Source organism: Balaenoptera ricei, chromosome 6 (genome assembly GCF_028023285.1).
Source record: "Balaenoptera ricei isolate mBalRic1 chromosome 6, mBalRic1.hap2, whole genome shotgun sequence".
NCBI lineage: Eukaryota > Metazoa > Chordata > Mammalia > Artiodactyla > Balaenopteridae > Balaenoptera > Balaenoptera ricei.
The window spans coordinates 118,315,688-118,339,204 of record NC_082644.1 but is presented as its reverse complement, the minus strand read 5'-3'; the positions used below and the strand labels follow the sequence as shown (position 1 = coordinate 118,339,204).

Below are 23,517 nucleotides of genomic sequence, written 5' to 3'. Positions count from 1 at the left end.
GGTACTGATTGAGTTCCTTCCCTGTGTTGCTGCCACGTACATAAGCCAGACATGGTCCTAGTACTAATAATGTTTTTCATTTTCTGTATCTTATGATGTGTTTTTTTTTTACATTGAAATTTTATTTTTATATTTACTTATTTATTTATTTTTAATTGAAGTATAGGTGATTTACAATGTTGTGTTAGTTTCAGATGTGCAGCAAAGTGATTCAGTTATGCGCGCGCACACACACACACACACACGCACACACACACACACACACACATATATATTGAGTATAGTTCCCTGGGCTATACAGTAGGTCCTTGTTGGTTATTTATTGTATATATAGTAGTGTATATATGTTAATCCAAACTCCTAATTTATCCCTCCCTCTCCCTGTCCCCTTTGGTAACCATAAGTTTGTTTTCCATGTCTGTCTCATGAAGTTTTGACATCTTAAAAGTCTTGCTGGCTTGGGAGAGACTAGCCAATTCTTAGAGATAGGAAAGGGAGCACACTTTCATATGCAAACCAACGCATCCCGGATCACCTTATGAGAGGACATGCCTGCCTTCATATGGTTCTCTAATTTCTTGTATCTGTTATGTTACTCTCACACACCACACCAATATTTCCTCTGCCCTAAGTTATCCCAGGGCCAGGCAACTAGAGTGCACCCCTTTTTCCAGAGCCCATTGGAATTATTCACACTAGTCAATCCTAAACTGTTTACCCTGCCCTGCCTTGCCTTTCCTGAAAAAAAACCCAATAAAGACTCTGTCCTAAGCTTTCCTCTCACCCCTGCTTCTGCCTCCTGACCACCCTGGTGCTCCCCACGTGGTCCTGCATGGTATGGTGTGCCGCCTTCTCTCAGGAAATGTACGTAATAAATTCTCAACGGCATTGGCCTCTCCTTGTTGTCACTCAGTCACCTCCATAAATTAAAATCCCATGGGTGCAAATGAGACAGTCCCTGCTTGTAGGAGCTCACAGTGTCCTGAAGGGGACAGACATTAAACAGATACAAGAAATTAAAGAACTATATGGAGGTGTGTGCTATCAAGGAGACATATAGGATGCTGCAAGGCTCTTAACCCTCCAAGATGCCAAGATGAATGTCCATGGATTTTGCCTCATCAGCATCTCTTCCCCAGATATTGCTTTGAGCATCACCCGTCCCCACTCCCAGTTGCTGGTTCTGTGGCATCCACTCCCAAGCTTTCTTGCATTTGGTGCAATTCTCAGGCCTGGCCGATTTATGCACCCTACCCCCCCCCACCCCCACCCCCTGCCTGCAGTCATTGGCTCAGGGACAGGCATGTGACTCAAACTAGGCTAAGGAGAGTCAGCTGGTGCCCAACTCAGCCACTGCACAGAGAGAGATCACTTGGGAATAGAGCCAACCCAGAGGAGTAATGTCGTAGTTTGAGAGCCTAGAGGTAGCTGTTGGTCCTGGCTGTAACCCTGGTTTGCTAGTTATGATGTCCAACAAACTCCTTTTTTGCCCTAACCGAGCTGAACTGGGTTTCTGACAGTGAAATCAAGCATCTTGACCAGTACAGGGAACTGGCCCTAATGGGGGGGGGGGGTCAGGGGAGGGTTTCCCGTGGAAGTGGCAGTTAAACTGAGAAGTGAAAGATGACTAGGAATTAGCCAGGTAGAGAGGAGGGAGAGAGAATATTCTAGACAAAAAGAGCAGCATGAGAGAAGGCTGTAAGGTAGGAAGAACAAAGCTGTAGGAATTTGTTTGCTTTCACTACCTTGCATGTGTTCTCTTATAGCTATAAACACCTTTGATGAATAACCTTTATTAAATAAGCTCCATGACCCTTATTAACAGTAATGTCCATTTATAAAGTACTTTTAAAAAAATTATTATTATTTATTTTATTTATTTATTTTGGTTGTGCTGGGTCTTAGCTGCGGTAGGCGGGCTCCTTAGTTGCGGCTCACCGGCTTCTTAAGTTGCGGCATGTGTGCTCTTTAGCTGTAACTCACCGGCTCCTTAGTTGTGGCATGCATGTGGGATCTAGTTCCCTGACCAGGGATCAAACCTGCATCTTCTGCATTGCAAGGTGGATTCTTAACCACTGCGCCACCAGGAAAGTCCCTATAAAGTACTTTATTGTTTGAAAATGTCTTGTCATTTGATATGTCATGATTTATTGAATATATTTGGTTCCACTCTCACGAACCCCTGACTGGGCCTACTATTCAGACTGATTTTCTGCTTTGCACCCAGACATTTGGACCTAAAAGACTGACTCGGAAGCCTAGAAGGACTGGGGACAGCTTTGGGAGTGGGGGGGGCGGTCTGGGGCCAAGGGCCAGTTTTGCCTGACGATGCAGCTGTCACGAGAGCTGAGCAGTGCGGCTCTGGCTCAGAGCAGCCATTCATCAGCTCGAAAAGAGAGATGAATTTGTCAATCTTTGGCTTTGCCTTTGACCCCTAGAGAGCTGGAACTGAGGACTCTGGAAATTTGGCCACCACCCAGGGCCAGCTCTCAGTTACAGAATCAGCGAGCCCGCCAGAGTGTGCCGGCAGATGCGAACAGGAATCTCTGCAACGTCAATTACCTTTCCTTCTCCCTCCACCTCTTCCAAACCCTTTTCCCATCACCAGATTATTTAATTTATCTGAGGGAAACAGGAGGGAAAACCGAGTTCGTTTTGTGTTACTTCTTTGTACTCCATCTTGGGCCAACAATAGCGAGCAGGGGGCAGGATGTGAACATCCCTTGTGTTACTAAAATTTGTTGTTATTTATACTTGCATTATATGATTTAACTTTGACTCCCCAAGTTACAAACTCTTTGGAGGGAAGAACCGATCGTGCACATTTTTGTAGGACCCATAGCAGCTCACACAGTGCCTAGCCCTAAGTAGGATCTTTGATTCTTAAACCAATGACTTTTTCTGAACTCATCGCCGTGCTAGAAAAGGCCCACAGCTGAGACCCAGGCTGGAGGATAGCCTGGTCCCCATTTGGGGGTCAAATGAGTAGAGCAGGCAGGGGTCGCTGTGTCCTAATGGGTTGGGCCCAGACGTTGGCAGGGAGACTCTGGGCCTCTGGGGACACTGAACCTTCAGGGGAGTCTGGCCCAGACCTAGCCAGGTGGCTCCTGCCCTCAGGGGCTGCTGAGTCTCAGGTAAGGGGACAGGTCAGGTCAGGCTGAACCCCTGGTCAGGTCAGTCCCCGGCCTGGAGCCTCTGGGAGGGCAGGGCGCACTGGCCAGGTGACTCAGCCAGCAGGGGCTGCCGAGACCCAGATGGAGGGAGGGGGGATTGGTCCCAGGCCTTGGCATGAACTATGGGCCATCGAGGGGTTCTGAATCCCGGGTGGTGTCAGTCATAGGCCTGGCATGGAGGCTAGAGTTCGGGTGGGAGCTCTGTGTTCCAAGTTGTGAGGGGGCATGCCAGGCCCTGGGCAGGGGAGGGCGCTGAACCCTGGATTGGGGTGTCAGTCCCAAGCCATGGTATGGAGACTACAGGCCAGCAGCGGGGGGTTGAGGGGGTGGGTGTCTGAGTCTCGGGAGAGAGGGTCACGATAGCCTTTCAGCCAGCAGGGCAAGCTGAGTCCTGGTTGGTATCAGACTCAGGCTTTGAGCTGGAGACTCTGGTTCCACGGCAGAGGATGCTGAGTCTGGGGTGGTGTCCAACTCCAGGCCTTGGCGTGGAGGCTCCGCGCGGGCAGGGGACGCTGAGTCCCAGGTGCAGGCGGGGTTGGGGGGGGGGTGGTTGTCGAGGGGGTGGGTCCCTCGCCCTGGCTTGGAGACTCCGGGCCGGCAGGGGGCGCTGAGCTCGCGGCGGCGCGGCAGCCGCCCGGCAGGTGGCGCTCTGGCCGCGGCCGAGGCTGGCGGGCGGGCGGCGGCGGCGCGGCGCTGCGGCCGGCTCGCGGGCCCGGGGAAGCGGCGGCGGCGGCGGCGACGGCGACGGCGGGAGCGGAGGAGGCGGAGCGGCGGCGGCTGGCGGCGGGAGCGGCGGCGGCCCCGGGCGGGCTGGGGTGCCGCTGGCCGAGCGCACAGGCCGCGGCCCGCAGAGCCTGCCATGCCGGCGCGGGTCTGAGGCGCGGCGAGCCAGGGCCGAGGCGAGCGGCGGCCGCGCCGGCCTGTGGCCCCGCAGCGGCCCGGCGCGGGCCCGATGAGCGGCGGCCTCGGCCTCCGGCGCAGCCCGGAAATGTCCGGCAAGATCGAGAAAGCAGGTGAGGCGCGCGGCCGGCGCGGGGCGGCCCGTGCCCGGGGCGGACGGGCGGCCGGGCTCCCGGGGGGGCGCGGGCCCGTCGCCGCGCCGGGAGCAGAAGTGAAAGCGCCGCCGGGCCTGCCGGGGCGCGTCTCGGGCGGGCGGCGGGCCGGGCCGCGCGGCGCTCCCCGGGGCGCACGGCCGGCGGGGGCCGGGGTGCGGGCGCAGGGCCCCGCGGCCGGGCCGGTCGGTGCCCGCCGCTCGGCCCACGGCGTGAACTTTGAGACAACGGCGGCGACCGGGGACTGGGCAGGGACCGCGGCCGCGTGCCCGAGTGGCTCGGCGGCGGGCGGTTGTCTTTCAGGCAGTGAACAGAGCAGAGCCATAAAATGTGTCATTTCTGATGAGCCTCGAGTTTATATTTAACCAGAAGTATCCACTTCGGAGGCTTCAAAGGAAGTGGGCAGGATGTGTCTAGGCGTTTTCAGGGCGCGGGCGAGCTCTCCTCTGGTATCAAGCTGAGCCCTGGAAGCGGGGCTTGTGGGGAGCCGGTTGGGTTGGGGGTGGGTTGGAAGTCTTGATGCCAACCCCATCCCTTTGTGTGCTCCTGGAAATCCCAGAGCCTCGCCTTCCGGTTAGCTGGGTTTTGCCCGGACGGGGAATAGAGTCTCCAAAGATTCTACTCGGGCCGTGCACCTGGGGCCCAGGGCTTAATTAGCGACACCTTGCAGGGCGCATCCTTGAGTCGCAGGTGAGGGAAGCGGGCGGTCCTGGGCTCCCTAGCGGGGACATCACTGGTTGTCATAACCTGGTACCTTGTCATCACCTTGGCAGCCAAGCTATGGAAGGTGGGAGCTTAGGGGAATGGATAGGGGGAAGGTTACACTGATTTTGGAAGTTGCTGGTTTCCCAGGTTGAACCAGGACACTTTTCGGAGAGGCGCCTCGGAAGTGGACCGACCCGGCCGTGTAACTTGCAGGCTGTGGCTTGAGCACAGGAAGGAAATTTTCGTCGCCTTCTTTGAGGGTTTTCTGTGTATCCGGCTCTGTGCTGAGCACCTTAAACGTATGGCTTACTAAATCTTCGTAGATTCTCTGTGACAGAGAACGTGGTCCCGGTTTGACAGGCTTGGGGGCTCAATGGCTTCTCGTAGGCCGCCCGGCCAGACGACAGCGGGCCGGGCCCTGATGCCCTGCTCTCTGAGTGGAAGCCTGGGTGCCTTCCTTGGGGGCAGGGCCCTTGGCTTCAGGTGCTGCTTCTTGGGTATTTCTGTCACTGTTCTTCAGGGCCAGGGCCGTGCCCAGTGACCAGGAGTTTCCTCCCAGCACACATGCCGTTCCAGAAATAACCTCTGGTTAATATATGCAGTGTTTCTCAGGATGCGTCGCATCTCTGAATGGTATTGATGGGAAACTTGGCTGGTTTATTTTCAAAATAGCATTAACAGGGTTTTGTCTGATTATAAGGATAATTGAAAATTTTGTCAATCACGGAAAGCCAAAAGAGCACAGTGAAAAGCACCTGCCACCCCACGGGCTGCTTTCCACAGCTCAGCCCTCTCAGAGGAGCTGCCACGTGCATCCTCTACTCCCTGGAGAAAGGAGGCCTGAGGCCAGTTCTTTTCGGCCCAGGTTATGCCTGGGCACCTCCATCGGCCAGGGGCTGTAGCAGATGCAGAATCCAGTGGTACCTGCCTTCGGAGAAGCTTGTCTGTGGGTGGGAGAGCTGGCCCCAGCATCACCCCTGGGCTGCCAGGCCTCGGGAACTGTGGGGCAGCAGGAGGCGGGGCCCGTGGGCACAGGTGAGGGGTGGCCTGTGCGCTGAGGGCATGGGGAAGGCTCTGGAGGAGGGCGAGGGTGCCCCACGTGGAGGTGGGGGAAGAGGCCAAGCAGGGGTTGTGGAAATCTCAGGAGGAAGATGCATGTGGTGGGAGGCGGCTGAGCTGAAAGTGCTGAGGTTGGCAAGACCAGAGATGGCAGCTCACGTGGAGCTAGCGGGAGTTCTGTCCTTCTAGTGTAAGGTCTTCTGCTGCGATTCACACACAACTGTCGAGGAAGCCTGGGACACTCTGGAATGAGGGGTACACCTTCTCGGTGGTTTCTGCTGGTCATTGTGGGTGGCTTTCAACTTTGCATTTTGATGAGATTTCCCGTTCGGTTTCTAAATGGACCTACTGTGAAGTCACCCGCAAAGTGTTTCCTGAAGGAAGGGTCCTTAGGTGAAGTGGCGCCTCCTGTTAGCAGGTGAACAGTCTCTGGGAAATTACAGAGCCTGACACCCAGTCAGTGCTCATTGTTGTTAGGTTTTGCTGTTTTCTGTTGACTTGAGCAGAAGAGTTGCTTACATGTGTTCATAATCTCTTCTCTCTGATAATAGGACCAGTGCTTTCACTTCTCAGGGCTTAAGGGAACCAAGGTTTCTTGAGTGTAAAAGAAAACTTTGTGCATCCCTTACAGCCCCGAGACTCTTGCCCATCCTTCCCACCTGATACCACTCGTGAGCCGCAGCCTCTTCAGCCTCTGGGGGAGATCTTTTTGAATCTGTCTCTGCTGCTTTTCAACCTGTTTACTTACTGAGCAGTGCCTGCCTGGGCTGGGGGTGTCATACATACTGCCCTCCTAGGAGGGCCTACCCTTCTGTAGGGACCAGATTGGCTGTCTTCAGTTATCTGCTCTGGGCCCAGTGGGGGATGAAGACAGTCTGGGTTCCAGAGGGTGGCACAGGATCAGCTTGCTAGCTGGTTGGGCCAGTCCAGTTAGGCTTGGTGGAGAAGGGTTGAATTTGGAAGGCCAGGAAGAACGCTGGAGTGGAGGGGGAGGCTCCTTGGTGTCTTCCAGAGATAATGGGGAGGCGGGGAGTGAGTGGAGCCAGACAGATTAGGGCACTCCCGGGGTGAGCTTTCGGGCAGGCCTGGCAAGGAGAAGAGGCGCTTCCCTGGGAACTAAGAGGGACTTGTTCTGGAGGACCCACACTGGCGGGAGATGTGTGCAGTGCTGAGGCCACTTTGGGGGACCAGTGAACCTGGTTCTGGCGTGTACGCGTTACGGTGGGTCTCAGCGTGCTCATGCTTACTCCCAGCAAATGCACTAAGCGGAGGGAATTGAAGCCTTAATGCTTCTGGAGCTGAAACACCTCTCTGGCCTGGTGAGCAGAGGTGACAGACTGGTGGCTGTGGGCTGGATTCAGGCAATGGATGTGTTGTGTGTGATCCATACATGTTCTTGGAGAAAAAGGAAAGAATTGATGGTCGGTATTTAACAATCAGGAAATGACTCACAAATCTCAGGTTTCTGGTTCTTTTGGAAAACGAGCAGCTCTAGTAACCCTGGGCGCTTGTTCCTACGAGGCCACTGTGGCGGGGACCTCCCACTCCTGCTGCCAGCCCCAGCGCTGATTCCTGCTTCCCACTTGGACTGTTGACGTTTGAGTTTGCATCCCTCTCCTTGCAGAAATCACTCGTGTTTGTTTGCTTTTTATCTGGACTTTGAAGTCTTTGCCCCATTCCTTCATGGATTTATTCTTTGATCCCCTTGCTTGGCACTGATCGAGGTCCTGTCCGGCGCTGTGCAAGGCTCTGGGGAGCCAGCGGTGAACTCGGCGAGCATCATGCCGCCACACAGGCCTTACCTCTCTGGCAGTGTGGGGAGCGCTGGGGGGGGGTTACAAGGGATCCCATCAGACTCACGGTGGGAACTGCCTCTGTGAGGGGCTGAGATTTCAGGTGAGCCGTTAGCTGGGTGCAGCAGGGCAGGTAGGGAAGAAGGTGGCCTCAGTTTCACCTGTTGTACTCATCAGAGAGTCTTAGGTGCTCATTCCTCAGTTCATTTATCAAATAGTTTATCCAGAACCTCCCAAAGGCCCAGAGTTTCTAGTGTTTGGGATACAAGAAAGATTTGTTCTTCCTGGGCCATACCATCCAACTGGGGCAGACAATAAAAGTAGACGTCATAAAGATATAAATTACGCAGGTTTTTCTATTTGTTTGTTTGTTTGGGGGGGCTCTTTCCCTGCTGTGTATTTCCAGCAGACCACTGGGAGTCTGTCTAGGAGTTTCATCAATTACCGAACCCTCTGGCCACCCTCTAGGCCCCCTGTGGCCTCGGGCTACTCCGAGGGGCTGCTGAAGTGGCAGCAGACTCAGCCAGTGCCCTGCCCAAGGACTGAATAAATACGGTGTCTCAGACTCAGGTGTTGTGTATTTCAAATGTGTGAAGATGCTTTCATTATAAATTAAAATGAAAAATTCACACTGTCTGCTGTCATAGTAACTTTTTGTCATTATGTATTTTCTCAGAACAGATGAAAAGTACAAGTGCAGTCTGTCACATGAGGCTGCACATTTTTGGCCTAGGAAAGAGTCCTTGTAGATCAGCGGTCACTGTATTTTGATCAATTTTAAACTCCTCTCAAATTTTACACTTCCTTTTTTTCCCCACAATTATCAATCTTTGCGCTCAAAATGTATCCAATCAATAAATACAACACTCTTATGGCACCTGCTAGTCATTCATTCCCTCACTCCCGTGGCACTTACTGCGACCCTCCACCCTCCTCGTTGGCAAACACTGTGCCGCCTTGTGGTGGCCCGGAGCCAGCAGGAGCCTGGCCCGCCCGGGCTCTCGGTCCAGGGGTAACATCAAGATGGTCTTGAATATTTGTGCAGTTTCTATAGTTTCCGCCCGGAGTGCATTGACAGATGACCTCATTTCAGTTGATCCCTACAACAAGTCCTGAGGACTAGAGCAGGGCCAGTTATCCCCGTTTTACCCTGAGGGCAGTTCAGGCCCGGGAAGGTTGGTGATTTGCCCAGGGTCACAACCCTGGTGTGGTGCAGGGCAGCAGGGCGCCCACCTCTGCTCCGACTCCTCCAGCCCTTTTCCAGAGCACTGCTTAGAGCTTCCCACGTTGCTGGAGACACAGTAACTTTATCTTAATTATTGTTCATGTTTCTAAGTTTCTTTTCTGGTGTTACAAAAAAAAAAAAAAAATCGCCGTTAAATTAGGGTAGGCCAAATGCAGTCTTTAGGCTGCATATGATACTAATATCACCGGCAGTACTGTACGGAGGTAAAAAATAGCACAGATGCAGAGGCTAAATACATCTTAAAAAATCAACCACAGCAACCCCAGTGTTTCCTGGTCTCCTGAGCAGCTGTTGGCAGAGGTGGTTTGAATGGGATTCCTTGTAGCCAGCAGACCTGATAGGAGGCCTGTAAAGATGAGTCATGTATGAGTTTGCAGAAAAATCATCTCCCAAACCAGCCCGGATTGGAGAATGCCTTGAGCACAGGGCTGGGGCTTACCTCAGTCCAGCTGAATGTGTTCCCGTTGCCATAATAAGATGACGCGCTGGAAGGAGTAGCGGCCTGGCAGGCCGCTCCGCTACCGCACCCACATGGCCCCGACTGGGCGCCCGGCTGCCGGGACAGGTGTTCCTCTGACTTGTCATCCACCCTGCCCCAGAGGCTGTTTTATGATTTAAAAACAAACAAACAAACAAAAAAACCAGTTTGTGAATTATTAAGGGATCTGTCATCTTAGGTTGTGGTCATTTGTTTTAGACCATTTGACCATGTACGCAATTGTGACCTTGGGAGATTCGTTCCCTTTTCTGGGTCTCATTTTCTCCATCAGTGCCAAGAAGCGGGGAGAGGGAGAATCTAAAATTAGTGCTTCCTTGTTTTGTTTTGTTTTAAAGCATCAGGCCTTTTATAACATATAGGAAAGCTCTTAGCCAACCATCAATGGGGAGCACTTTGGACACAGCAAGTCCTTACCACTCAGCTGTGGCCCCTGAGGCCCCTCCTTGGATCCTCCACCAACACAGTGTGGAGACCCACTTCCTGGATGCGCTCAGCCTCCTCTTCCAAATCCGCCTTCCTTTAGGCTCTTCGTGCCTTCTCTTCCTCTAGCAGATAGTGAATTCCGTGCGAAGACCCCAGATAAACCCTTTGGATAGAACGATATTGTTTAGCTCTTTCAGAAACCAAAGCCCCAGTTTCCTTTCCTCAAGTTAAAAATCAACAAATACAGTTTTAAATAGACCGTTAGCCCCTCGAGGGAGTGTGCCTGTCTGGTCCACCACGGGGTTGCCACCACTGTACCTACAACGTAGTAGGTGCTCAGAAACTATTTACTAGTGAATTTAATTAATGTTGTCAAAGAATGAACTTAGGTTTCTGATTCCAAGTCTCAAAATCAACTTTAAATGGAGCTTCTTCTGGGTTTTGAATTGCCAACTGAGATGTTTCTTGGTGAGTTAGTAGGACTAATACTCTGATAAGGGTATGCAGTTGGTTGGGGTTCTGTGTTAACCATATACATTGATCAGTGTTCTGGTGTATTCTTCCGAAAATTGATGAGGGGGCTGAGATGAAATTCCCAGCACACTCTTGGGGGGGGAGAGCTCTAGGGAGTGACGAGAGGCCGAGGCCCGTGCAGCCCGGACAGTCTGGAGCTCCCGTTTGTGGTGACTGTGCGTGGTTCTGGGGCTGCACAGGAGCGAAGTACTCTTAGGCAGCGCTCATTCGCGTCGAGCAGTTGTGATTTTGCCTTTCATTTACAAACCACAGCACATGCCAGCTCTGTTCTGCCTGCCAGTGTGACCAGCGCCATGATGGGAGGCCCTGTCTGTACTTGTTACTTTTTTCATTTGGCCTCTGAGCGTTATTTCGGACCAGCTCCCTGCACCATCAGCTCTCTGTTTATGGAGTGGTCGTACAGTACACGCTGTCTTCGAGGGGCTGGAGAGGCAGGCTGTTGGTGTTCTGTTGGCGCCCCCTTTCTTCTATATCAGGGGGTTTAAGCAGAGTCTCTCTTGCCACTTCTTCCTCTTTGTGAGTGAAGATGCAGTGGAGAGACTTACCTAAATGGATTAGAAATCTGGCATCAGATGGTCACAATTCCTCTTTCTCCCCACTTCTTTTTCCAGGCTGTGGGGTGGAAGATAGACGATAGTTCTCTGAGCCTGTCCTGTCCTGCAGTCTGGACTGCGTCTTCCTAAAGTACTGTTACTATGTCATAACAGCTCAGACCCTTTGTTCCCATTGGTCCCTTAAAGATGCTCTTTCTCCTTGCTTTTCATTGGCTTGCTGGCTCCACACAGTCATTTTACTGCAAATTAAGTTTCAGGATCAGGAAACTCTACCCTGCTTTTACAGTGTAGACGAAATGGAGCTGTCAAACCCAGGATGGTGTGTGGTGCCTCCTGGGCCGGGCACAAAAGGGAGGAGTTCAGGCATTTGGTGTGGACTTGACTGGACGCACACTGTGCTGTTAAGGATGGGAGCAGCCCGTGGGCCCCCTGAGCAGAAGTGTGGTGCTTGTAGTCTTTGGAAGAAGGAAGGCGCGGACATGGAATGAGAAGACAGGACAGCGGAAGTTCAGTGGAATGAGATGGCACCGCATAGCCACTTAGTTGGCCCAAAACAAGCAAACAGAAAAACAAACAAAACCTCTGGCTTGCAAACAATGGTTGTATTTATTTGCTGGGTCTGGATGATCACGTGTGCCCTCTGTCCTTCAAGTGACTATGAATAAATAGACGGATGGTTGTGCATGGGTCATGGATTTGGCTGCTCTCAACCTCTCCTTTCAATGATAAATACAAATAAGAGTAGTAGCTAACATTCATTAAGCACTTACCACGTGCTGGTACCAGGCTCTGTTCTGTGTATTTTACACACATGGTCTCCTTCAATGCTCACAACAGGAGAAAGGTACTGTTACGTTCTCCTTCTACAGAGGACAAAACTCCGACACAGAGCTTTTCTTTTGCGCGTGGGATCCTGAGATCCAAAATAGCTGAGACTTGCCTATGGTCATACCAAGTTGGGGCCAAGACAGGACTAAAGCCCATTTGACTATGTCCCATTTATCCATATTTTCATTGGCTGTGATGACATTGGACATTGTTCTCTTGGCTTTTGTGACTTGGCTCAAAATGAGCATCCACATTTCCAGGGACTTTTCCATCACTGAGGTGGCTGCTACACTGAAAGGGCCACCTGATAATGTTGGAGAGGATGCTTGAGATGACATTGGTCCCCTGGCTATCCTGCTCCAGCTCTCAGGGGGCCAGGAAGCCCTGCTTCTTGCTGGGTGACCTTGGGCAAATTGCTTAATCTTTCTGAGCCTCTGGTGCCTCTGTTGTAACCTGATGAGGGGGACAAACCCATCTCCAAGCCCTTTCTAATGCTGATTCTTTGTGAGTCTAGTCTGCAGTTTAAAGGGGAGTGTGTGTTAGGGTTGTTTTGTTGGTTTTTACTGACACTAGTGTTGCATGGCATGTAACTATTCATCATCATGATAAAACTTACATGATCCTTTGTAGCTTTCAAAACACTATCATAGGCATCAGTTTTTTTGCTCTTGTTTTAGGTTTTGTTTGTCTGTTTGTTTTGTTATTAAAAGGTGTTAGAGTAACACAGCATTTTTCCCAGATGAGAAGGGTGACTGCTCACGATTGTTGAGTACTTCCTGTGTCCTTGGGAGTTTTACCTTTTTATTTTTTAATTTTTTTTAATTTATTTATTTGGCTGCAGCAGGATCTAGTTCCTGGACCAGGGATCAAACCTGGGCCCCCTGCATTGGGAGTGGGAGTCTTCTTCTTTTTTTAAGATTTATTTTATTGTTTATTTATTTATTTAATTTATTTTTGGCTGCATCGGGTCTTAGTTGCAGCACGCGGGCCCTTTGTTGCAGCACGCGGGCTTCTCTCTAGTTGTGGAGTGCGGGTTTTCTCTTCTCTAGTTGTGGCACGTAGGCTCCAGGGCACGTGGGCTCCATAGTCTGTGGCACGCGGGCTCTCTAGTTGAGGCGGGCGAGCTCAGTAGTTGTGTCGCACATGGGCTTAGTTGCCCCGTGGCATGTGGGATCTTAGTTCCCTGACCAGGGATCGAACCCGCATCCCCTGCAGTGTAAGGCGGATTCTTTACCACTGGACCACCAGGGAAGTCCCTCAGAGCTTTACCTTCTGATACTTGTATGATTTAATTAGGTCTATTGTTATAAAGAGAGAAATGGCAAGTATTGTGCCATCTGACAGCTGAAGAAAGGGAGGCAGGTGACAAGTTGAGTGAGAGGTAGAACTGGTTGGGGAACTTGGGTTTCCTTCATCCCTTGTCTTCCTGCCTTCGTGTGTGCTCCTCTGGTCCCACTGAGAGTCTGGATCTGGGGTCTGCTGCTCTTCTACCACAGAGCCACAGGGAGGCTGGCTGGAAGGCACTGTCATTGTCTTTGGTTGGAACCTGCTCTGGGATTCCCCTGGGGCTTCCCAGCCTCTCTGCAGGACTGTTAAGGTGGCTTCACATCTGCCTACAGATTTATGAAGCAGCTCCTGCTTTTTCCGTTATAGAGGTGGCTTAAAAAGTGCATTTGCTGAAAATATCACAAGGGCATCTACTTTGGATGTATACCAGTGGAAAGTAGCTCTTAGTCGACATAGCTCTATCCACCCACCTACACACTCACCCACCCATCCATCCACCCACACACCCATGCATACATGCACCCAACACCTCTTCATCCATACAGCATTGGCTGAATGCTCACCAAGTGTCCAGCAGCCCTCCAAGGCAATGGGGGTACTGAGAAGTTTGGAGGCATCTGTGCCCTTAGGGAGTTGAGAATCTGGCCACCGCATGTGCTGTGTGCAGGAGACTTTTGATCTAGGCTTTCATACTTTTCTTAACACTCATCCATGTTAGAGGCAGCATGAGCCTGGGCTGGAGGTCAGGAGACCTGCTTCATGGCTCCTGGGTCTGCAGCAGTGGCCTGGATCAGTGCCCCTCTGAGCCCTCGGTCTCCGCATCTGTGAAGTGAGAGGGTGGCCTCATAGAGCAGCGATGGGGAGCTTCGACTGAGTCCTAAAGCTGTAGTTTCGGATCCCGGCTCTCCCTGGAACGGTGGAATCCTGGGCAAGTTGCTTTGCGTGTCTGAGCCTCAGTTCCTTATCTGTAAAATGGAAAAAAGTTATAACAGTGCCTACCTTATGGTGTTGAGAGAGGATTAAACGAGGTGATGTACAATAAAGCATGTTAGCAGAGTCTTGACACAGTAAACATTAGCTTTTGTTCCTACCTCATGTCCCCTTCTGCTCTAAAATTACCGTTTCCTTTAAAATGGTCATATGGTAAGTGAAGTTCGGACCTCAGCACTCACAGAAGAAGGGGAGGTCTTTGGGTATTGAGGTATTTCCTTGCAGGGTGTCTGTCTGTCTGTCTGTCCGTCTCTCTCTCTCAAGTTGAATTCCAGGGAATAGGTTTTTAGAACTAGTAATAAACCTCCAACGAGATAATTTATGGGAAGAGTTGATGGCATTTCATTTCAGCTGCACACGTGGTCCCAGCACGTGCAGTAGATGGAGGAAAAGTCCTGATTATATCCTTTTGTAAGTCTGTCTGAAAGGAACGGGCCTGTGCTCGTGGGCAGCGGCTTATCTCAGAGCCAGAGCAGGGCTGAGCAGGTCACCAGCAGGTAGGCTTTTGCTCCATCCCTAGAGACACCACCTCAGTTTCTCCTTGTAGGGGTGACTCTCAGGATTAACTAAATCATCTTTGTTCAACACTGAACGTGAAATTATCACAAGATGTTGCTTTTGTTTTGTGACAGCTAAAACACCACAAGCCATTCAAGGGCCTTGTGTACAGGTAACTTACAAATTGCATTGAACGTGGCAAGTGGGGTGGTTTCATACCCTATATTCCCCTTCCTTGATTAATTTTCACAGTTAAGATAAATGCAGAAATTCTAGTGTATTGTTCTGAGTCTTCCTTAACCTGTGCTCTCTTGGGCCTTTCTGATAAGAGAAAGTAAATGTGTGTAGTCTGCTTGCAGTTTTGTCAGTTCAACAAGCTCAAAGCACACAGCTATTTGCAGAGAGACCAAAGCCCAGTCAACCCTTTTCACTTGCTTCAGTCACTTGGTCCTGGACCTCTCATTTAATTACCATAACCACACCAATTTGTGCTTCTGCCTCAGCTTGTCAAGAGTACCTTGCAAATACTAATTCTCTGAGGTCATCAGAAAACCAAAGGTGCAGATCAAAAGCATGCTTTCCTGCATGAGCTATCCTTGTTTTATTCTGTTTATGGGGAGCTGTCTATTACTTACCTTAAATGTGCAAGATTGTAGAATGAAGTTTTTATATTTGACCAAGATAGGAATTGGACTAGGAACCTGGGCTCTGTTTCAGGCCTGTGTTGCAGGGAGGCCAAAGTACTGGTCCCAGCTTGGTAGTGAAAAGCACCTACTACTGGGGAAGTTGTGTAGACTAAAATCATCTCGGGGAACAAATGAAGTCACAGTCACCAGAAATGCTTGGAACTGTGGCATTTTTTGGATGATGGAGAGAGAACCAGCCTGAGTGTCTGGAGCCTTCCCTTCTGGCCTGGCACTGTCGCAGATGTGCTGTGTCCTCTGGGGCAGGCCACAGCCCCTCCCTGGACCTTGAACGGGAACGGTGGTTCTTGAGCTTTTTAAGATCCTAAGTGCTGCTAAGGATCTGATAGAAGCCCTGTGGACCCCATCCCCAGGGAGAAAGATTATGTGTGGATGTGGTTCTACCAACACTAAATTCCTCCTACTGTATGATAGATAGTAATTTACAAACACCCCAGGTCTTGGAAAGATCGAATGGAATCTAGGGTATCTGAATAATCAGGACTTAGTTTCTCCTAGTTCAGTCAGACCTGGGCTCAAGTGACAGTCAATATTTATACATTTCTGAAGTTTTGTAAGGATTCCATGAGATGATGCTTATAAGCTGCTTAGCATAATGCCTATGTGGTTGAAAGGAGAACCCTTTCCCCTTCTGCATGAGAATGTCTTAAAATTGTACATGTAGTAAAATTGACCCTTTTTTGGGTGTACAGTTCTCTGAGTTTTAACTCATGTGTAGATTTGTGTAACCACTACCACAGTCAGGATTGAGAACAATTCCATCACCCCGCTTTTTGCTGTCCCTTTGTTGTCAAACCCTTCCTCCACCTCCGGCTCCTGGCAACCATTGATCTGTTTTCCATCCCTATAGTTTTGTCTTTTCTAGAATATCATATAGCATGTAACTTTTGGGAATTGGCTTCTTTTACTCAGCATACTGACTTTGAGATTCATGAAGTTATTGTTTTTATGAGTAGTTTATTGCTTTTTATAGCTGAGTAGTATTCCATTGTACGGATATAATCATCATTTATCTGCATAGAATTTGACTTTGGTTAACTAGCTCTGTTTCCTAGAAATAAAGATGGCATTTGACCAACAAAAAATCAAACAACTCAATTTAAAAACTTGAGTAGACATCTCCAAAGATATGCAAATGGCCAATAAACACATGAAAAGATGCTCAGCATCACTAACCATTAGTGATGTGCACATCAAAACCACAGTGAGATACCACCTCACACCCATTAGGATGTCTGCTTTCAAAAAATCAGACAGTAGCAAGTGTTGGCAAGGATGTGTAGAAATCGGAACCCCTGTGCATTGTTGGTGAGAATGTAAAATGGTGCAGCCATTATGGAAAACAGTGGCAGTTCCTCAAAAAATTAAAAATAGAATCACCATATGATTCAGCAGTTCTCCTTATATACCCAAAAGAAATGAAAGAAGGGACTCAAAAAGATATTTGTATATCCAGTTTCATAGCAGCATTAGTCACACAATAGCCAAAAGGTACCCATCATCAGATGATGGATAAACAATAATGTGGTATGTACACACAATGAAACGTTATCCAGCCTTAAAAGGAAGGACATTCTGACACACATTTCAACATGGATGAACCTTGAGGACATTATGCTAAGTGGAAGAAGTCAGACACAAAAGGACAAATATCGTATGCTTCCATTTGTATGAGATACCTAAGAGTAATCGAATCATAGAGACAGAAAGTAAGTGGAATGGTGGTTGCCAGGGGCTGGGAGAAGGGAGAATGGGGAATTATTGTTTAACATTTAATTAATGTTTAAATTCAGTTTTACAGGACAAAAAGAGTCCTGTGACCTCAGCAGTCCCCAACCTTTTTGGCACCAGGGACAGGTTTTGTGGAAGCCAGTTTTTCCACCGGGGTGGGGGGCACGGATGGTTTGGGTGGTCACGTGAGTGACGGGGAGCGGCGGGTGAAGTTTTCTCGCCTGCCGCTCACCTCCTGCCCTGCTGTGACTGGATAGTAGCACAACAGCATGAATGTACTTATTACCACTGAACTGTGGTAACACTTAAAAATGGTTAAGGTGGTAAATTTTATGTATATTTTACCACAGTTTGTTAAAAAAAAATACTGTGGATACCAATTATTTTTCAATATTTATTTGTGTAATAGTTATTTAATCTTAAATGTCTTATAATAAGTTATATTAAAAACATTTAAAAAGTGATGGCATAAGCCAAGTATATTCCTAGGGAGCAGTGCTTATGGTAAAAATGACCTCTGGTTTAATGAATTACATCTGGGCTGGGAGGACCTCTAGGTGAACGATAAACACTTGGTGGGACACAACACCCTGGGCTCCCTGAGTGCGGTGGCTCTCGTAACTGGGTGTGCTTCTTTTTTTTTTTTTGCTGCGTTGGGTCTTCCTTGCTGTGCACGGACTTTCTCTAGTTGCAGTGGGCAGGGGCTACTCTTCACTGCGGTGCGTGGGCTTCTCATTTCGGTGGTGGTGGCTTCTCTTGTTGTGGAGCATGGGCTCTAGGCACGTGGGCTCAGTAGTTGTGGCTCGTGGGCTCTAGGCGCGCGGACTTCAGTAGTTGCGGCACACAGGCTTAGTTGCTCCGTGGCATGTGGGATCTTCCCGGACCAGGGCTCAAACCCTGCAATGGCAGGTGGACTCTTAGCCACTGCGCCACCAGGGAAGTCCTTGGGCGTGCTTCTTGAGAGAGCCTGTGAGATTATGAGACGTGGGCTCCTGTGGGGCGGGAAGCTTTTAAGCCAGGGTGGATCCCCTCCCCACCGGATGTGGCACTTCTCAGCTGTGCTGGGCTCCTCGAGGACCCTGACAGAGGGAATTTGTCCAGTGCTGCCCTCTGGCAACCTTTGGTTCCCGTCGTTTATTCTTCTGAGTAGAACGTTGCCAGGAGTGGAAGAGAAGTCCAGGAACCTCAATGTCTAGTTGAGCCCCAGAGCCTGGGGGTGCTATAGCCTGGCGCACAGTGAGTGCTCAGTGCATGTCAGCTCTTAGTAAAGACCCTCACAAGCCTCTCAGTGGCTTCCTTCTGAGACTGCCTGGGTACCATCGTCGGCACTTACTCTGGGTTGACAGCACAGATGGCATTCAATCTAGCGCTGTTCGGCAGGATTCCAGGCTACTGGCCACATTCATGAGAAGGTATCACTGACTTGGGGGAGGGGAAGAGAGAGGACGATCTATGGAAGCAAGATCAAGGCTTTCTCTGAGAGTTTTAAGGCCAGGAAACTCTGTTAGATGGAATGGTGCCTCCATTTGGGAGTTGTCGCCTCGAGATTGTCACAATAAGGTCTCTGGTCCCATGAGTATCATTAACACATCTCCGCAAATCTGTGATGATAGGCAGTCGCTGTGTTTTTTGATACTATGGCACCAACACATGTAAGACATTTTAGTGATACAGTAACATTCTCAGGAAACAAAGAAAAATAAAATACATTAGCAGGGTTGATTATAAAACAACATATCCTGATTTTAAAAGTTAAACTGTGAAGAAGTATACATTTTAGAATCAAGGAAATACAACAGGAAGCATTGCTTCATTCTTTCAGCTGCTTTCTTGAGCAGCTGCTGCCTTTAGTTCGTGAAGGTAGATGCTGGGGACACAGTGATAAATGAGCCAGGCTGCTCTCGTGGAGCTCACTGTGCCTGTCCAGGTCTCCCCTCTAGGCCAGGTCTAGCCTTTGATTGAAGAGTCAGACTCTAGAGTTTTGCTTATAAATGTAGCTCTCATCTAGCCTCACAGTTAGGTGTCTGGACACCAGAGGAAAATTACTTTGAGGATCACTGGGCTCATGCAGACATGACAGATGGGGTAATGATCACACATCCCGGCTTACACCTGCTGTCCTGGCATAATTATTAATAGCGCCGTCCCTGTCACTCTCAGAAGTGTCCTGATTTGGATGGGAAAACACTGAGGGAGGAATCATTTACAACTACTGAGTTCCACACATTTGTGTTGGAGAGGGTCTTGCTTTTGCAGTGAGAGAACTATTTCAGAAATATGGCCTATTCCAAGGCGGGATCAGTCCCATGGAGTCCACAGGAGGGTCAGCTGAATTCGGTTTTCGTCCCCTACTCCCTGTGGGCATCTGCCACGTCGTATGTTCCAATCACTCAACTCATGGAAGCATCAAAATCTGGGACAATTTGGTTTCTAAAAACAATAAACGTGTACATAAAACAACCAGAGCATGTTTTCCTTATGAGAAAAATTAGATTAACCAGATCTTAAATTCATATTCTTTGGAATGGATGGAAAGGATCTTAGTGTTCGTGTCAAGAGAATTGGAAAAATAATTATATAATAATTACATAATTATATAATAATTATAAATATGTAGTATATAACATATAGTAATATATATTATTACTTATATATAATATAATAATATATATAATTATATAGTAATTATATAGGAACAGTAATCTGGGTTAAGTTAGAGATTTTCTTTTCCCTGTTGCTATAGAAAGGAGGGTAGGGATTGAATTTTTATAAGAAGTTTTATTTTTATTCAAGTGATATAGTTGATGTTTAAAGAAAACAGCCAGAAAGGTAGGAAGCTTTGTGTTTATAACAGATTGGCAGCCTGCAGCCTGTTATATTAGCCGGTATTGATGACAGGATCGTCTGGGTCAGGTGGTCCCTGTCCTGAGGACCTGCTGGGTGTCCCAGAATGCCGCCCGCCTTCTCCAGTGGGTCTCAGATTTTAGCACCTGGAGGTTGCTGTGCTCCAACCCCCGGTTTCTACTTCAGTAGGTCTGGAGTTGGGCTGAGAATTGGCATTTCTAACAAGTTCCCAGATGATGTCGATGCTCCTGGTGGGGTAGGTGTTTGGGGGTGGGGGCACCCTTTGGAATCACTGCTTAAAGTTAAGTATGGAGAGGAACGGAAAAGCTCCTAGGGATTCGACCTGAAAAGTTGCTCTTGGCGGGGGAGGAGGGATATAAAAAACAACTTACATGCATTGATGCCAGGAGCTGTGCTGAATATATTTAATGCCTTCAACAACACTGCAGGGAGGTGATAGTGGCTTCATTTTACAGATGAGAAAACTGAGGTTTATATGACTTGCCCAGTTGGCATGTGGAAGAGCTGGATTGAACCATTGCCCGGGACTGAAACAAACCCTTTTTAAATGGATAAGTGGCAAAGACACCACAGATTGAAGAAGATTCTAATAATACACGCACAGGTGAACAGCAAGAGAAGGACGATGTTCACAGTTCCTCTACTCCCAGTACCTGCTTTTGTCAGCAGCTTTGTGAGGTAAAGAACAGCAGTCTAATTAGCTCTGACAAGAGGATGGCCAGGAGATTGGCAGCTGTGAAGAAAACTCTTTGATGAATACCACACTAAATGTATATTTTTCCTTGGGATATCAGCTAATTCATTGGTTTGATATATTAGTCGTCATGATTAGCAAGACAGTTTAAAACTAGTATCTAGGACTCGAGAACCAAACTCTAAAATTTAAATTATGTTTAAAGTCAGTACTTTAAAAACATCGTGGTCAATGTTTACAAGCTTCTTCTGAATTGTCTTAATGTGTAAGTGTTCTGGTAGCACGTAGACACGTCCATCTCAGCTCTCCTTTTCTGTATCCTCTGCTCTTCCAGACTCTCAATTTTGGAATATCCTAGGGCTGAGCCCTCCAGTCTCTTCCTAGGCAATCTAGTCCCATGTCTAAATGCCATCTAAATACTGGTCATTCCCAAGTGTATGTGTCCAGACCCCATCTCTTCCCTGAACTGCAGACTGCCCACTTAACATCTCCACTCGGATGTCTTGTAAGCGTCAGACTTGATGTGCCTAAACCAGGGCTCTTGGTTCACCACCTAACCTCCTGCCCAACTGGCTCCTCCCTGGGTGCCCATGACGGTAAATAATGCCATTTTTGACCTAGTTGTTCAGGCTCAGAAATCTTGGAGTCCTCCCCGACTCCTCTCTTGTAGCCCGTATCTGATCCATCAGCAGATCCTCTTGGGCTTACTTCAAATATATCCTGCCTCCGGTCCCTCTTGCCAGCTGCTCTGCTGACTCAGGCTCCAGGCCACCGCCGTCTCTCCCTGTACTGCCGTGGTGCCCTCCTAACTGGCCTCTTGGTTCCCACTTTGCCTCACAGCTCTCTAGTCTTCCTTCCTTCATTCAGCAGCCAGAGCGTAAATTAGATGAAATCAGGCCTGATCAGGATTGTCCCGTGGCTTCCCTTTACACTGTGAATAAAACCCAAAGTCCTTACCACGGCCTGCGTGTGGCACCCTGTACTCTGGCGCCTGGCTCGCTCGTACCACTGTCCCTTGCTGCTCTGTCCCAGCCGCTCGGGTTTTTGAGCTTTTCCTTCGAGTGTTCTTGGAAGATACCAAGCCTACTCCTGCCTCAGAACCTGCACTTGCTCTTCCCTCTGCCTGTTCATCCCCCCAGGCATTGGGGTTAATGGCTGCCGAGAGCCTGTGGTCAGAAGCCACTTGCTGGTTATGTGACCTTGGGAAGGTCGCTCACGCCTCTTCCTCTTAAAAATCTTCCTCATGGAGAAAATGGAGCCAGTGGTGGGGTCCTTATGAGTTCGCGCACAGGAAGCACTTAGGTCCTGAGTCTCGGGAAACGTGAGCTGCCTTTCTGGGTGTGTTTGCTCCCTAACTCCTTTCGGCTCTTTGTTCATGTGTCACCCCCGAGCGGCCCCCTCTAGCCACGGGGGTCCAAAGTAGTACTCCCATCACATTATCCCCTCACTGTCCCCTAACCCTGCCTTTGCTTTTTTTTTTTTTTTTTTAATATAGTGCTTATTTGCTTCTTTTTTATGATCTTTCTCTCTCATTAGGAGGTAAGCTCCTTGTCAGCTGCTGTTTCACCAGAGCTCAAAAGGCACACAGGTGAAGCTCACAAATTCTTGTTGAATGAGTGGATAAAAGCACACTTTGGCTGTGGGCTCAGCTTCGTAGTGGAGAAGGTTGTGCGGCTTTAAAAGCCTGGAGAGCGTTAACTTGAGGGCACTGCTGTGACTCCCACGCCGGCCCCGCCCCAAATAGAGGCCGCTTAGTCCATGTGGAGGACCGCGTCTGCAAGTCGGGTGCTGTAAAGGGCAGGAGGCCACAGACCCTGGGGGCTTAGTGGGCTAGAGGAAGGTGATGGGGGCCTGTCCCCAGTGAGGGCGTTGCCTCTTCTGACCCCGCCATGTTCCAGGCAAAGCAGAGAATGTGCTTCCCCTTGATGGTTGCCCATTGAGAGTCTGCTGGGTGTTGACTCTTAGGTTTCATCTGCTTTGCTGGGGAGGAAGGAGGTGGGATTCAATGCAGGCAGGAGCAGGTTCACACAGGGTATTGAGTCTTTAGCCAAAGTAAAGGCCCCTGAGGGGGGATGTGGGAGATGGAGGTGGGAAAGGTAGTTCAGGGGCTGGACTCCCAAAGGCCTCAAATGGCCGTCTGGGCACTTGACTTCCTCCTTTGGTTATTCCAGGAAGCATCAAGAGCTTAAGAAATGTTCTCCACACATATTTAGATTTTTCCCTGAGTATTCCAAACAGTATGAAATAAATGGCAGAGGAGAAAATTACTATTTTTGTTCACTTAAAAAAAAAATAGTTCCTTTCTCTCAATTCCAGGTGGAATTAATAAAGTTGAGGGTGTGGGCTTTCTCCCTTTCATGTCCTGCAGGCTAGTTCCTGGCCCAGTCCTGACTGTATGTATGTATGTATGTATGTATGTATGTATGTATGTATGTATGGCTGCGTTGGGTCTTCGTTGCTGCGCACGGGCTTTCTCTAGTTGCCATGAGCGGGGGCTACTCTTCATTGCGGTGAGCGGGCGTCTCATTGCGGTGGCTTCTTTTGTTGCGGAGCACGGGCTCTAGGCGCATGGGCTTCAATAGTTGCGGCTCGCGGGCTCCAGAGCGCAGGCTCAGTAGTTGTGGCGCACGGGCTTAGTTTCTCTGTGGCATGTGGAACCCTCCCGGACCAGAGCTCGAACCTGTGTCCCCTGCATCGGCAGGTGGATTCTTAACCACTGCGCCACCAGGGAAATCCCCAGTCCTGACTTTAGAAAGAACAAAAAATAAGCAGCTTCTTTAAAAGTCTGGATGCTGATTTAGCAGCGAGGACTCTGCCTTAATTGCCCTTCCTTTAGTGAACCAGCATCATCTGCCAGGGTCCCTGAAAACCCAGAAGCTTTC

At 49.4% G+C, this 23,517-nt stretch overlaps 1 protein-coding gene across 5 annotated transcripts in view; it reads left to right on the top strand.

Annotated features, from left to right (window-relative positions):
- The first annotated feature begins 4,077 nt into the window (after nucleotides 1–4,077).
- RAPGEF1 (Rap guanine nucleotide exchange factor 1) overlaps nucleotides 4,078–23,517 on the top strand; it is a 139,945-nt gene continuing 120,505 nt past the window's right edge. For all 5 annotated transcript variants that reach the window (XM_059925887.1, XM_059925882.1, XM_059925886.1 and 2 more), the window contains exon 1: nucleotides 4,078–4,186. In XM_059925887.1, coding sequence (XP_059781870.1) covers nucleotides 4,126–4,186 — 61 coding nt within the window. In that variant the 5' untranslated portion in view covers nucleotides 4,078–4,125. The remainder of the gene's footprint in view (nucleotides 4,187–23,517) is intronic.